The sequence below is a fragment of the Sphaerodactylus townsendi genome, linkage group LG15 (assembly GCF_021028975.2).
Source record: "Sphaerodactylus townsendi isolate TG3544 linkage group LG15, MPM_Stown_v2.3, whole genome shotgun sequence".
Classification (NCBI taxonomy): domain Eukaryota; kingdom Metazoa; phylum Chordata; class Lepidosauria; order Squamata; family Sphaerodactylidae; genus Sphaerodactylus; species Sphaerodactylus townsendi.
In genome coordinates this window covers 1,727,508-1,741,374 of record NC_059439.1, presented here as the reverse complement: position 1 = coordinate 1,741,374, position 13,867 = coordinate 1,727,508, and the positions used below count along the sequence as shown (strand labels likewise).

General features: G+C 53.2%; 1 protein-coding gene and 1 non-coding gene across 2 annotated transcripts in view; one reads left to right on the top strand and one right to left on the bottom strand.

Annotated features, from left to right (window-relative positions):
• Positions 1-13,460, top strand: part of PIP4K2B (phosphatidylinositol-5-phosphate 4-kinase type 2 beta) — a 58,187-nt gene extending 44,727 nt beyond the window's left edge. Inside the window, 1 exon segment of the mRNA XM_048518135.1 lies at positions 11,841-13,460. Within this exon segment, the coding sequence (XP_048374092.1) occupies positions 11,841-11,921 (81 nt within the window). The 3' untranslated portion in view covers positions 11,922-13,460.
• Positions 1,336-1,409, bottom strand: TRNAN-GUU. The gene has a single exon. It is a non-coding gene; the product is annotated as a tRNA-Asn (tRNA).
• Positions 13,461-13,867: the final 407 nt, after the last annotated feature.

The following is a 13,867-nucleotide window of genomic DNA, read 5'->3' as shown; positions in this document are numbered from 1 at the left end:
TTGTCTGCAGTTTCTAAAAAGCAGTTTCTGTGGTTATTAGAAATCATAGTGATTAAGGGAATCCAAGTCTCTGTTTACACATGGGTGACAGAAGCTGTTTGAAGCACTTTCCTGTTAGATATTTCCTTATTTCCGTTGGTAGGGCTGCCAGGGTGGGCCCAGGGAGATTCAGTTCCCCCTTCCCCACTTCCCAAGGCCCAAACAAAAGGGTGTTCTCTGTAGGAAAGAGGACAGTGGCTAAGGGAGCTGGGTCTTTGCAGGCTCAAGAGGCTTGAATAAGCCCTGCCCAAAGCAAAACACCTCAGTCCAGTTTCTTGGTACTGCTGGGGGTCAAATTAGAGCAAGGCCCTGCAATGGGCAGACCTTGCAATCTCTGCTCCCTGGCTGTGAATTTCCACTTCAATTTCTCTGCCTCCCCCTCCCCCACCTCTCGCCCCTCACACGGCATTGATGGCTCAGGTGGTTTCCTGGTGTTGCTAACTCACCGGGAGGTAGTAATGTCCTGTCCCTGCTGAAGAACCTTTATGTATGGAAATAGCTACAGTGGAATCTCAGTTTTCATTGCCTTTGGTTTTAATTGGTTTCGGTTTTCATTGATTTTTTCAGTGAAAATTTTGCCTTGGTTTTCATCGATTTGCAGTAAGGTGCAGGGGTTTGTGGAGAAAAGTCACCCGGACAAAGCTGTTGCAGGCCATGTCTGCAGCTTGTTTAATGACAATGCCTTGCCCCAGTTCAGACAAATCTTAAAGAGGCATCAGAAACAGACCTCTTTGGACAGCTTTCTGGTGCGACGGTAGTCCACTGGCTCTGAAGCTGGTCCTAGTGTTATTGTTTGTTACTGTTTTCAGCATTAAACACTATGTTTATCCACCCAAAAAATGTTTTTGGAATGTTTTTTGGAGTGCCTAGAACAGATTAATTGGATTTACATTGATTCCTATGGAAAAGTTTGCCTCGGTTTTCATCGGTTTCGGTTCTCATTGATTCTTTTCAGATGGATTACCAATGAAAACCGAGGTTCCTCTGTACTTGGAGCTTTTCACGGCATTGAGATAAATAACAGCATCTGGTATTTGCTGCAGATCCAACTGATATTAAAGGGGAAACTGGAGGGACCAGCTGAAAACCGGGCAACTGCATCCTCCCTCTTGCCCCAGCTTTGTAAGCCTGTCTTCTGGACAATTAGATGACTCTCCCAATCGCTCTGACTTACTTTATTGTTTTCCTGGACATGAAAAATTGGAATCCAGAAACTCTAAATAGGAGAGTCGGATAATAAAACTGTGTCTTAACCATTCAGATGAAATCGAGACCCGTGGAGTTAAAAGTAACTCTCGTCCCTGAGTGGGCTCGAACCACCAACCTTTCGGTTAACAGCTGAACGCGCTAAGCGATTGCGCCACAGAGACACAAATTTATCCCCGATTCTTCCCTCAGAGCAGATAATAATAATAATGATGATGATGTTACTACGGAGTAACGGTTTAAATAATAAAAGCTCAAAGAAGCTCAAGTTGAAATAAAATAAAGTTCTGAAAAACTTTATTTAGCCAACTTCGGGCAAGAGACAGGGTCAGGGAAGCCACGCAAAATGACAGTGCGTTTTCACTTTTATAGTATTAATGATGAATTACATCAAAATGGCAGCAAAGAATACACCCCAAAGTACCTACATCATCAATCAATCATACAAAAGGTGGAGATTTTCCCTGTTCCCACAGTATTTTGGGGTTGACCAAAGTCCCCATTGGAAGATGTCAGTATTTCACCCTTTGACATAAAGTGAACCCAAACCCCTTGTTTCCTCTTATCATTAATGTTTCTTGTTGCCCTGTTCCTTAAACAAGGAGTGTGAACATTCCCAAACGCCTTTTTATTGTTTTAGGAAAAGGGCAACTTTTAAAGTATCTTCTGGGTACAACAGGGTCTCAAAAACAGTTTAGTATGCACATTTTGTATAACTGTGAACAAAGGGGCGTCTTTGGAGTTATTTAGCTGAATTAGCATTATTAGTAAAAGAATAGGTTTGAGGCCTGCATGATTTCTTTGGTCAGCAGCTTTTATGGTTGCCAGCTCTCCATTATAAGGAAAAATAATGGAGGGAAAGAAAAGTTTATCTTTCCTTCATGAATCCAAAATCCTTTTCCCTTTCTCTCATATATTTTCTGTTATGCTCTCACTATCACTTGCTGTTTTCTTTCTTTCTTTCACTCTTTTTCCTTCTGCGCTTACAACAACAACAACAACAACAATAAAAAAACCATCCAGGTGACTTTGGCCGCTGAAGGTGCTGAGCGGATCGCGGAGCATCAGCGAGGGGCGCTCCCGAGAGCGCAGCGGGCGCCTGCGCAGAACCATTCCCGGACTTCAAAACGAGGGCGCCGGTGCCCGCACACGTGGTGGCGGCGGGGCCGGTTTGCCGTTCTCCTCTCGGAGGAGCTTCCGGCAGGCTCTCCGGGGCTTCCTTTCCTGGGGTGTCCTCCAGACTCGCCCCATTCAGGTCGGGCTGGTTCCGTCAGCCCCGCCGGTCAGCGGTAGTGCGCGAGGAGGAAGGGAATGAATGAATGAATGAATGAGAGAGAGCGCGAGAGGAGCCTCCCAGCGGGGTCGGTGGGCTGGTTCCGTCGGGCCCCGCCGGTCATGTAGTGCGAGGAGGAAGGGAATGAATGAATGAATGAATGAGAGAGAGCGCGAGAGGAGTCCCTCCCGCCAACCGGAGGGTAGTGGGGGTCCTGGCGGCTGTCTGGCGGCCGTCACAAGGTGGTCCTGAGCCCCGGTAGACTGGCAGGCAGCAGTGCTGAGCCCGGCGTGGAACCTCAGCGGAAGCGGGCAGGGGTAAACGCCCGGCCAGGAACCTCGGGGGAAACCAGCTGGCAGGCTTGCGCAGGGGAGAGGGAGGGCAACTTCGCCTCTGGGGACGGAACCGCGGCGGGCCAGGAGGAGCGCATCTACGGGGGGGGGGGGACGGCGGCCCGCCCTCGCGGAGTTCATACTGGGCGCAGAAAATCGGGCCCCTTCCGGGGTCGGGGAAGTGCGGAGGCGCCGGAGAGCCCGCGCGGGCCCGTCGCTGGGCTTTGCGCCGCCGGGGGCGGGCGGGGGGGGGGGCGGCTGGCCGACCAGGTCGAGCCCGACGGTAGCCCGGACTCCCCCTTCCACTGCAAGGACTCCAGGAGGCCTCCGGCACGTTCGGAGAGGGGCCCCCGGAAAAATACAGACCCCCCCCCCGCGAAGGTTCGACACCCCCGGCCAGCCTGGCTGCCGGCGTCGAGCGAGCGGGCCCTGGAGGCGGGGGCGCCTCCCCTCCTCGCTTCCCGGACGGCACCACAGGAGGCCCCAGGAGGGACACGGCGCCCAGGGCGGCCCCGGCAAGGACTTCCGACGGGGCGACTCGGTTCCCCGGCCCGCCTAGAAAAGCCCCCTGGGGTCGCTACGGTTGGGCTCGGTGGTGCAAGGCCAGGCGGGGGTCTGCGGAGGGCCTGGCCACGAGCCCCCCGAGCCGTCGATTCAGCACAGCCGCCCCGCCGCGGCAGTTCTCGGGGCAGGACCCCTTCCCCGGTGGGAATCCCCTGCTGGAGCGGCCGCGGGACCCCCCACCCCCCCACCCCCGGGCTGGGCCAGGAGACGCGAGGATGGGCGACCCTAGGCGGCTGCACCGGCTCCGCTGGCTGGCCCGGAGGGAGATGCACGTGGCCTCGCAGCGGGCCGAGGTCGCCCCGGGCGTGGGGGGGGGGGGTCTTGCTCAGAAGCCCCGCCCAGGACGAGCGGAGCGTCACGTGTGGGTGGGGCCGTGGACCCGGAGGGGGCGGGGTAGGGCGGTCCCGTGGCTGCGCCGCCCCCCCCCCCCCCGAGCCCGCGGCCAGAGCCAGCCAGCAGGGGCTGCTCCGCGGCGGAGGGAGGGAGGGAGGTCGGCCGGCGGGTGGGGCGGCCGGGGGCTCAGCAGCGCCAGCCCATCCCCCGCTCCCCTCCCTCTCGGAGGCAGCCGGGTGGCCAGCAGGGAGCAAAGCCCCCCCCCCCCGTCCGCGCCGCCGACCCTCGCCGCCGCCCGCCCCGCCTGGCGGCCCCCGACAGCACCCCGGAGCAGGTAGGGCTGCCCGCCGCGGCCCCCGCCCCCGCCCCCCCGCCAGGCCCCGTCCGGCCGCCCCCCCCCCTCTCCGTCGGTGCCGCTTCCAAGATGGCCGATCTTTTCTCTCTCCGCCGCGGCGGCGCTCTTTGTTCGGGGCGGGCGAGAGCGCGGGGAGGGGGGAGCACAGTGGCGCCCCCTCCTCTGCCCTGCCCCTCCCCCCGGGGGCGCCCTCGAGGGGGTCTCCCAGGCCGCGGAGGGAGGGAGGGGCGGGGGGTGTGTGTGTGTATAAGCGGCGCTTCCGCGGCCGTGGGGGAGAAGCGTCCCGCCCGTCGGGCCCCAGCCGCGGTTGCCGAGGCCCGGCAGCCCGGAGCGCCGGGGGAGCCTTCCGACGGCCCGGAGGCCCGAGCCGCCTGGGGTTTGGGAAGATCCCCGCCGTCTGCCTGTGGGGCGCCCCTCTGGCCCTCCCCCCCCCAAGGCAGGCAGCCAGGCAGGCAGGCAGCCGCCGCGGCCTTTGGACCCAGAACCGCGGGGGCGGGGCTGGAGGGGGCAGCTCAACTTCAGAGGGGGGGTTCCTGCCCCCCCCACTCCCTCCTCCCACTTTGGGAAAGCCTGGCCTGGCCTTGGGTGCTTCTTGGACGCCGCGCCGCGGATGGGCTTCCGAAATGCTCACTCTGGGAAACGAGGGGGGGGGGGGTCTGGCTCCTGTTGGGTCACTCGATCGCCCTCCCCCCCAGGCCGCCCCCCGAGGGGCCAGACAGCCGTCCCCTCCCCCCACCCCCGCCTGCCTCTTGCCAGTTCTTTCTCTGCTTGGGTGGAGGAGGGCCATGTGGGGCTGGCCTCTGGGCGACTGCCGCGTTTGCCCCAGGGCTGCTCTCGTCCCTCTTTACAGCCTTGGAGCTGGGCAACTGGGGGGGGGGGCTTCCTTTTCTCTGCCCCCCACCGCCAGGGCTCCCTAGAAGCTCTTCCAGGCCAGTTGCCGGAAGCTGGTGGGCAGAGGCTGGGGAAGCCCTCCTTCCTGGAGCCATCTTCCTCAAAGGGGGGGGGGGCTTGTCCCTTCCTTCCTTCCTTCCTTCCTTCCTTCCTTCCTTCCTTCCTTCCTTCCTTCCTTGACCAGTGTGCCGCATCTCTTGGCTCTCATCACACAGGGAGGCCTGTCCAGAAAGCAACTGTGGGCATGTACATGGCCTCTGCCCGTCGCTGCAGAGTAGCCACGCTCCCGGGGTTACTTTGAGAGGTGTGCGCTCTCGGCAGGATGGGCCCACAATGAAGTCTGGCCGGGTATCTCCTTGGGCCCAATGGGCGTCTCACAACAAGGAGGGAAATCCTTGTCCTCGTGAATCCCCCCACTCCCCAGGATCTTGCAGCCAGCCCTGGACTACACCCGCCCGTCCCGTCACTATAGCTGAGCGTGGAGCTGCCCTGCAGGACTGGCGTTTCTTGGGCTGACGTGCCAGTCCGGTTGCCCGTAAGCACATCCAGTCAGTGCTGGGGAGATGCAGGTTGTGTCTCAAAGCCCCCCACAATCCCCGGTTGAGCTTGGCCCTGAAAGACACTGCTCTACTGCTGGTGGAAAGGGCAGGACCGTCCCTTGAGGTGACTCTGGGGGGTGGGTGCGGGGGAATTCCAGGGCCGTGTCAGCAGAACCTGGGCCGGGCTGAATGGAAAAGCTGGCTGGGTCCACCCCCGGTGGGCTTCCAGATGTTCGCGACTGCATCTCACCAGCTTCGCCAGGGGCTGATGGGAATTGTTGTCCATGAACATCTGGAGAGCCACAGGTTGCAGACCCCTGCCCTATCCCCAGCTATGCCAGCAGTGGTCAGGTTTAGGCCGCCACTGCTACTGGGTAAGGCGCCACTGAGCTGTGCAGTGGCGGCCCACCACCCTCTTTGCTTCCTCCACCAGCGCACCTGTGCTGACAAGGTGGGCACCCCCCCAGATTGGGCTGCCTGCCATTTAGCACTCATTAGACGTGACGATCGGGTCTAATTCTGGTTGTCGGAGCTGGGGTGCGTGAAGCGGTCAAGTCGAGCGTCTTTTTGTGCACGGGCCCCTTTTCCTTCAGCGCTGATCTACAGCGTAAATACCTGTCAGTGGTTACGGTAGGTCCCAGGATGATTTCAGTCTTATTTGTGGAAATTTATTCCTGGAGTTTCCAGTGGGCTGGAGAAAAGCGTCTGGCCCTTTAATGGGGACTTAACTGGATGTCACTCAGCTCCTTGTGACTGAAAAGGTTCATCTGTTCATTTCTACACATTAGCTCACTATTAAAGGGACTGGACATCCCCCCCCCCCCCAGCTGTTAGCATCACGGTTCTGTCCTGTGACTTCTACCTTAAGGACATAACAACGAGCCTACTGGTTCAGACCAGAGTCCATCTAGTCCAGCACTCTGCTACTCGCAGTGGCCCACCAGGTGCCTTTGGGAGCTCACATGTAGGATGTGAACGCAATGGCCTGCTGCTGCTGCTGCTGCTCCCGAGCACCTGGTCTGCTAAGGCATTTGCAATCTGAGATCAAGGAGGATCAAGATTGGTGTAGCCATAGACTCGACTTCTCCTACATAAAATCTGTCCAAGCCTCCCTTTGAAGCTATCCAGGTTAAGGAGGCCATCCACCACCTCCTGTGGCAGCATATTCCCAAACACCAATCACACATTAGCGTGAAGAAGTGTTTCCTTTTTATTAGTCCTAATTCTTCCCCAGCACATTTTTCAATGGATGCCCCCTGGTTCTAGTATTGTGTGGGTGAGAAAAATTTCTCTCTGTCAACATTTTCTACCCCATGCATAATTTTATAGACTTCAATCGTATCCCCCCTCAGACGTCTCCTCTCCAAACTTAAGAGTCCCAAACGCTGCAGCCTCTCCTCATAGGGAAGGTGCTCCAGTCCCTCAATCATCCTCGTTGCCCTTCTCTGCATTTTTTCTATCTCTTTGATGTCCTTTTTGAGACGTGGCGACCAGAACTGAACACAGGACTCCAAGTGCGGTCGCACCACTGCTTTATATAAGGGTCTGACAATCTTTGCAGTTTTATTATCAATTTCTTTCCTAATTATCCCCAGCACAGAGTTTGCCTTTTTCACAGCTGCCATGCATTGAGTTGACATTCCCATGGAACTATCATGGGACTAAGACGCCCAAACTACTAAGACGCCCAAATCCCTTTCCTGGTCTGTGAATCCCTTTCCTGGTCTGGTTTCTACACATTAACTCACTATTAAAGGGACCGGACATCCCCGCCCCCTCCCCCCCCCAGCTGTTAGCATCACAGTTCTGTCCTGTGACTTCTTCCTTTTCCCCACGTCCCCTGGCAGGAGCTCATGACAGCCCGAGTCCCTTTCCCTGTCCCAGCTCCGTTGTTTCAAGGCTCCATTCTTGTCAAGAGAGAGTAAAATCTTCAACTCTGTTTTTGAAACTATAAAGGCCAGAAAAGAGATTTGTCATGTAAACCCACCGTCAGGCCTTCTTCCTTGAGTTTTCTGTAGCGTCTGTTGGGATTTCCACCAATGCTATCCATTCTATAGAACTGCATGATTCACTTTTAATATAAAGGTATAAAACGGCCACTCTATAAAAAGACACATTTAATTTCCAGGCTAAGTTAACATAAGAAGAGGCTCCCCGTGTGTGTGTGTGTGTGTGTGAGTGTGTGAGTGAGAGAGAGAGAGAGAGAGAGAGAGAGAGAGAGAGAATCTTCACCTGAAGAAAACCCAGGTGGGAGTCCAGTGGCCAATTCCAGGTGGATAAAACTTTGCTTGGGCAGATTCTCTCGAGTCGGAGTTTGCTTTGCCAGACGCATCGGAGTTGGCAAGGGATCGCAGGGTCTTGTTTGGATTTTGCTGCTACAGCCTTGCACACCAATCTATCTGTGATTAATCATTGTGGCAAAATACAATTTGATATTAAGTAACTGGTTACCCTAAAATACCTGTGGTTTGGAGTAAGTTTGGAGTAAATCCTGTGAAAGAGAAACAGGATGGTGTCTACACACACATTCTCTGTTTAAATAATTGGGAGGAGGGGAAGGATCTGACCGTCGGCCAACAGTGTCATTTTTAGCTTCCACTGAAATATTCAGTGGAATCAGACAGGTGCCTTCGGCTCCCTCGTTGGCCTAGGAAGCATTTCCTCCTTGTTCTTAGTTGCTCCGTATAAGCATTTGCGCAGTCCAAATACTTTATGCTATGAGTAGGAAGAAAGGGAAAGCAGTGACTGCCTCTCAGCCAGAGCCTCAATGTGTATGCTGTCATCTTCTGGGCATGGTCCACTGTGTTGCATCTATTTTGATCCTCCTTGATCTGAGGTTGCAAATGCCTTAGCAGACCAGGTGCTCAGGAGCAGCAGCAGCAGCAGAAGGCCATTGCTTTCACATTCTCCTGCCTGTGAGCTCCCAAAGGCCACCCAAAGGTGGGCCACTGTGAGTCGCAGAGTGCTGGACGAGATGGACTCTGGTCTGATCCAGCAGGCTCTTTCTTATGTTATGTTCTTACTTCTGAGTGAGTATTCCTAGGAACAGCAACAACAATCTATATTAGGCATTTAAAATAGACTCTAGAGCAGTGATGGTGTACCTTTTCGAGACCGAGTGCCCAAATTACAACCCAAAACCCACTTATTTATCGCAAAGTGCCAACTCGGCAATTGAACCTGAATACTGAGGTTTTAGTTTAGCAAAAAAAACGGTTGGCTCTGAGGCACGCGTTACTCGGGAATAATCTTAGTGAAGCAACCGTGCAATGCTTCAAATGGGTGAATCACGATCCTAGGAGGGTTTACTCAAAAGCAAGCCCCATTGCCAGCGACTGAGCTAACTCCCAGGTAAAGGATCATGCCCAGTCCAGCCTAGATTTGTGTGTGGGGTGATTTTCCACCCCCCTCCCTCATGATGAACTCTGTGCCCGAGTGCCTGCCCACAGAGAGGGCTCTGAGTGCCACCTCTGGCACCCGTGCCATAGGTTCGCCCCCACTGCTCTAGAGCGTTACCAGGCATTTATGAAGTACAAATCAAGAGTACATGCAAAACACAGACAGGAAGACTGCATATAGCAGTGTACATTACTTAGAAAGTTCTGTCACTTGTAAAAGGAATGTTGCTACTTTTCCCAAAAGCAGACATCTGCATTGTTTAACAGAAGCTCCACAACAGAATTGTGAGAGTCTCTTTCAGATGTGTCTAGGGCCAGCCTGGGAGAGAAATTCCTAATTCCCACATATCTTAGACAGTCGAGTATAATGTGAGCAAGAGTCTCCGCTTGGTTTTTACAGTGCGGACAAACCCGATCCTGGAGCGGGATGGATAAGTAACGACCCTTCGTAATGGCCGGTGGGGAAGTATTGGATCTGGCCCTTATGAATACAGGCTTTACTGACTTCACTTTCCTGAAGACTCCAGCTCACGTCCTGCCACTTAAGGGTGATCAGCAGCCTCGGGAGAGAGAACCCCCCCCACCCCCCGAGCACTAGAGAGCTCACTGTTGCCAAAACCTGCCTCTGTGGGCTGACTTGGAAGCAAGTGGCCCTGAGTTCCGCCGGCCTTCTGTGCGACGAATCGTGCACAGAAGTGCAGTCTTGCTTTGGTAAGGTTCCTCAGATGCATCTGCGCATGGGAATTTCCAGACCTCCCCCACCCCTTTGCAAGGTCTTTCAGTGCTAGACCTCAAAACAGGTTCGTGGAAATTTCCCCCGATTTTGCAGCTGAGTCTGGGGCGATGGGGGTCTGCGTTTGATTTTTAAGCAGGGAATATGCCAACCCCCCCACCCCTTACAGGGATCCGTCGGAAGGCTTGCAGATGTGGGAGGGTGGCGGGGTGGGTGTGGAAGGCAGGGTGGAAACTTGCCTGCACCGTGCGCTCCGTGAGCCTCCCTTTCAAAGAGCGGATTGTGCTGAGGACGGCTGGTTTGTTTTGACAAGTTAGATTGGCCGGGCTTAAAACCTCCGTCATCTCCTGGGAGATTTTTGGAAAAAAATGGCTTAAGCGGCAGATCTATGCAAATATTTCCCCTGGTTTCTAATCCTGGAGGGGGGGGGTTCAAAATGCACCACATGACCTTGGAGCCAAAGTGGGGGGGGCAGTTGTTGCCTCCTGGGTTGGGGTCATTGATGGACTGCTTCCCCTCAGGGTTGGGGATTAGCTGAAGGCAGTGAGGGAGTCAGGAGGTGTTTCCTCATGTGTGCCTCGCCAACAGGGTCCCCCCTCCATGCTGGCAGGGGCTGTTGGGAATTGTAGTCCATGAACATCTGGAGTGCCATAGGTTGGCCACCACTGTGCCTATCTTGTTTTTTTATTTTGGGACAAGGTCTGTCTTGCCTGTGTGTATGTGTGGGGGGAGGGAGATATTCCCATCCCCTAATAGTATCTGTGGATTCTCTCCCCCTCCCCTCAGCTTTACCCTTCCCCCTCCAGCCTCTTCTTCCTTTTCTTGACCTAGCAATAAAAGCGCAGGTTGTGGGGCACAGTGGAGGATCCACATAGAAACAGGTGGATTCCGGGGACATGTGGGGTCAGTACAATTATTTCATAGTTTAGAATAAGTTTTGGGGGGGGGGTGTCATCTTTTCCTCTTTGTCCCCTCTAGATCAGGAGGTGCAAAGTAGATCAAACCCCCCCCCCAAGAGCCGCAGGTTCCCTACCCCTGTTCTAGGTCGTCAGCCAGGAATTTACATCAGGAATACTTAAACTGTACTACCAATGCAAGGAAGAAATGGATTGTCCCCTTACAGCTTTGAGCTATAAAACCATTAGTTCCGTGGTGGCGAACCTATGGCACTCCAGATGTTCACGGGAATTGTAGTCAACAATCTTTATTTGGCATTTAAAAATAGGTTCTAGAGCATTGCCAGACATTTATGAAGTACAGATCAAGAGTACATGCAAAACACAGACAGAAAGACTGTATATAGCAGTGTACATTACTTAGAAAGGTCTGTCACTTGTAAAAGGCATTTTGCTACTTTTTCCAAGAGCATGACATCTGTGTGGTTTAACAGAAGCTCCACAACAGAACTGTCCGAGTCTCTTTCAGATTTGTCTAGGGCCAGCCTGGGAGAGAAATTCCTAATGCCCACATATCTCGGACAGTCGAGTATAACGTGAGCAAGAGTCTCCGCTTGGTTTTTACAGTGCGGACAAACCCGATCCTGGAGAGGGATGGATAAGTAGCGACCCTTTGTAATGGCCGATGGGAAGGTATTGGATCTGGCCCTTGTGATAATCCATCTCTGTTGGGGTTCAGTTAATAATTCAAGATATTTGGCTGTGTGCCCCTGTTCTGGTATTATTCCAACAGAGAGGGGTGAGCATGATTTTTTTGCTTGCCCCAACAAGATATGATATTCCTGTTCTAGAAGTTTACTTTTCAAGGTTTGGAAAATTTCTCTGGGTGTCAGAATTGTAGTCCATGAACATCTGGAGTGCCATAGGTTCGCCACCACTGCATTAGTTTATTGTCGAAGGTTTCCACGGCCGGAATCACTGGGTTGCTGTGTGGTTTCCAGGCTGTAAGGCGGTGTTCTAGCAGCATTGTCTCCCAACGTTCTGCCTGCATCTGTGGCTGGCATCTTCAGAGGATCCTGAGATGCAGGCGAAACCTCAGGATAAAATGCTACCAGAACACGGTTGTACAGCCCAGAAACCACACAACACCTCAACCATTAGTTTGTTTCTAAACTTTCACATTAATCCATATTGAGGGTGCCCAGAGTCCAGATTTGCTGACAGCGAGTCTTGGACTTGAGCGGAACTTTCACCTGTTTGTTTGTTTGTTTGTTTTTCCAGGCTGGAGCAGAGATTTCCACTGTCAATCCAGAGCAGTATTCAAAACGCTTCAATGAATTTATGTCTAATATCCTGACATAGTTATTTTCCCGCCCTTGGCAAGAAAGAGGGGAGAGGCAGCTTCCAAGGCCACCGGAGGCCGGCAGTCCGCTCTGCTGGGGGGTTGGTGTTCTGTGAGTGTGTGATGACAGTGTGGCTTAGCAGACGACTCGCTTGTCGCTGTGGGTCTCCGGCCGTTCCGCAACCCCTTGGTGCAGAACTGGGACCTTTCTCTTTCTCTTTTTGGTCGCTAAAATACCCAAATGTAAACCTGAGGAATTAAGTACTGTTACGATCAACACTTTATTTTTGACGAGTCTCCTAACAATCAGACACTAACTGTGAGTAAATAACAGACGTTAATCGCACAAACCAGTTGTTCCTTCAATTGAGATTTCTGTTCTCCACGTAGAGCCAACGCTCTTGTCGTGGGGTGCGTTTTTTTCCTGCCTCTCTCTAAGATTTGGACGGAAACAGCGTGCCATGTTGAGGTCGAACTGTTCTCCTAATGTTGAGAAGCCATTTTTAGTAAATTGAAATTAGAACCCCCCCCCCCCCCCCCCGACTTTGGTATTGCAAGTTTTGTTTGCACTGGTCGTCCTTGCAAAACAAGATGGGATGTGTGTGACCCCAAGATGCTTCTGACGGAGACGCAAACCAGAAGAGGAGGCAGCACCAGGCCACGAGAGGCTCGGTGTGCGAGAAAGACACCGGGATTGGACCAGCTGGGTCACATGGCCTGCACAGCACAACTCTGCCCATGTTCATTTAATCATGGCACAGGTGGTCTTTTTTGACCTTCATCCAGGTGACATTTGTCTCAGCGGAGCTACCGCTTTTCTAAACAGTATGCTGTTTGATTTGGGATGCTAGAAATCTGTCTCTGGAGCCTTTGGTCACCTCAGGCTGGGCGGAGGGCAGTCCTCAGCCTTTGAAGATGGGTCACGTGTTGACCCGACTGACTTCCCTCGTAACCACTAGCGCTGACCGTCAGAACCGTCGGAGTGGCGTGCATCGGCTCGTCCTTCTGGAACGGTTCAAACCACTTTTGTCCTATTTGAATTGCAACTTTTTCCCCGACGTCTCCGGACTGCTTGTGACCTTTGGATTTCCTAGCCACGCTTGTCAGAACTGCGAGGGTTTCGAACGGTCGGCCTCAATTCCATGTTTTAAACATTATGAGTGTGGGATGGGATGGCGGGGTGGGGTGGGGGGAGGTTGTGGGTTTCCTTTAAAAAAAAAATGATTCAGCAGTTTTGGAAACCCCCCCCCCCCCACCTTGCAATCAAAGAAACTTTGCTCACTCTGCCTTGAAACTGTTTTCCACGTCGGCCTTTTCTACTCCAGAGTGCGGCTATTGGGATGTGGCGTCGTGTGCTGTAGTATGTGGCACTGTTTATTGCTTTGTGGATTCTGTCACGTTGAGAGGTTGTTGAACTTGTTTCCCCCCCCCCCACCCCCGCTTCTCCTGTTGCATAGATGCCCTCCTTTCCCTACCCCCCTTTTTTAAAGTGTTTCAAGGATAATTTCAAAGATCTAGAAAGGTTTGCAAACTTTAAAAATCATGGAGTATGCTGTAAATAATGTGAGATTTTTTTTAAAAAAAAGGTTTAATTCATGGAAAAATGGGATGCAAAAGTCCCTATTCTGTGCCCCTGTGGATTCAAGGCAAAAATTCCGTAGGCTGGAAGCCACTGTCTGTTCAGGTGTCTGGCCACACATTAGACGTGGATACGTGAAAATATTTAAGAGGCAGTTGGCAGGCTGCCCTTGGTTTGGGAGGAAAAGTTCAGGGTGCCTTCTTTCTTTGATCTTTCTCTCCTTGATCCGGCCTTCCACTCCTGACCCCGTTTTTTTAAAAAAACAAACATTATAAATGATGACGTGGCTTTGCTTTCTGCAAGTTAGAACTATTCCCATCCAACGATTCCTTTTTCTAATGTCAGTGACACACAAAAGACCTGCTGTTGTTAATCTATGGCGAGTCG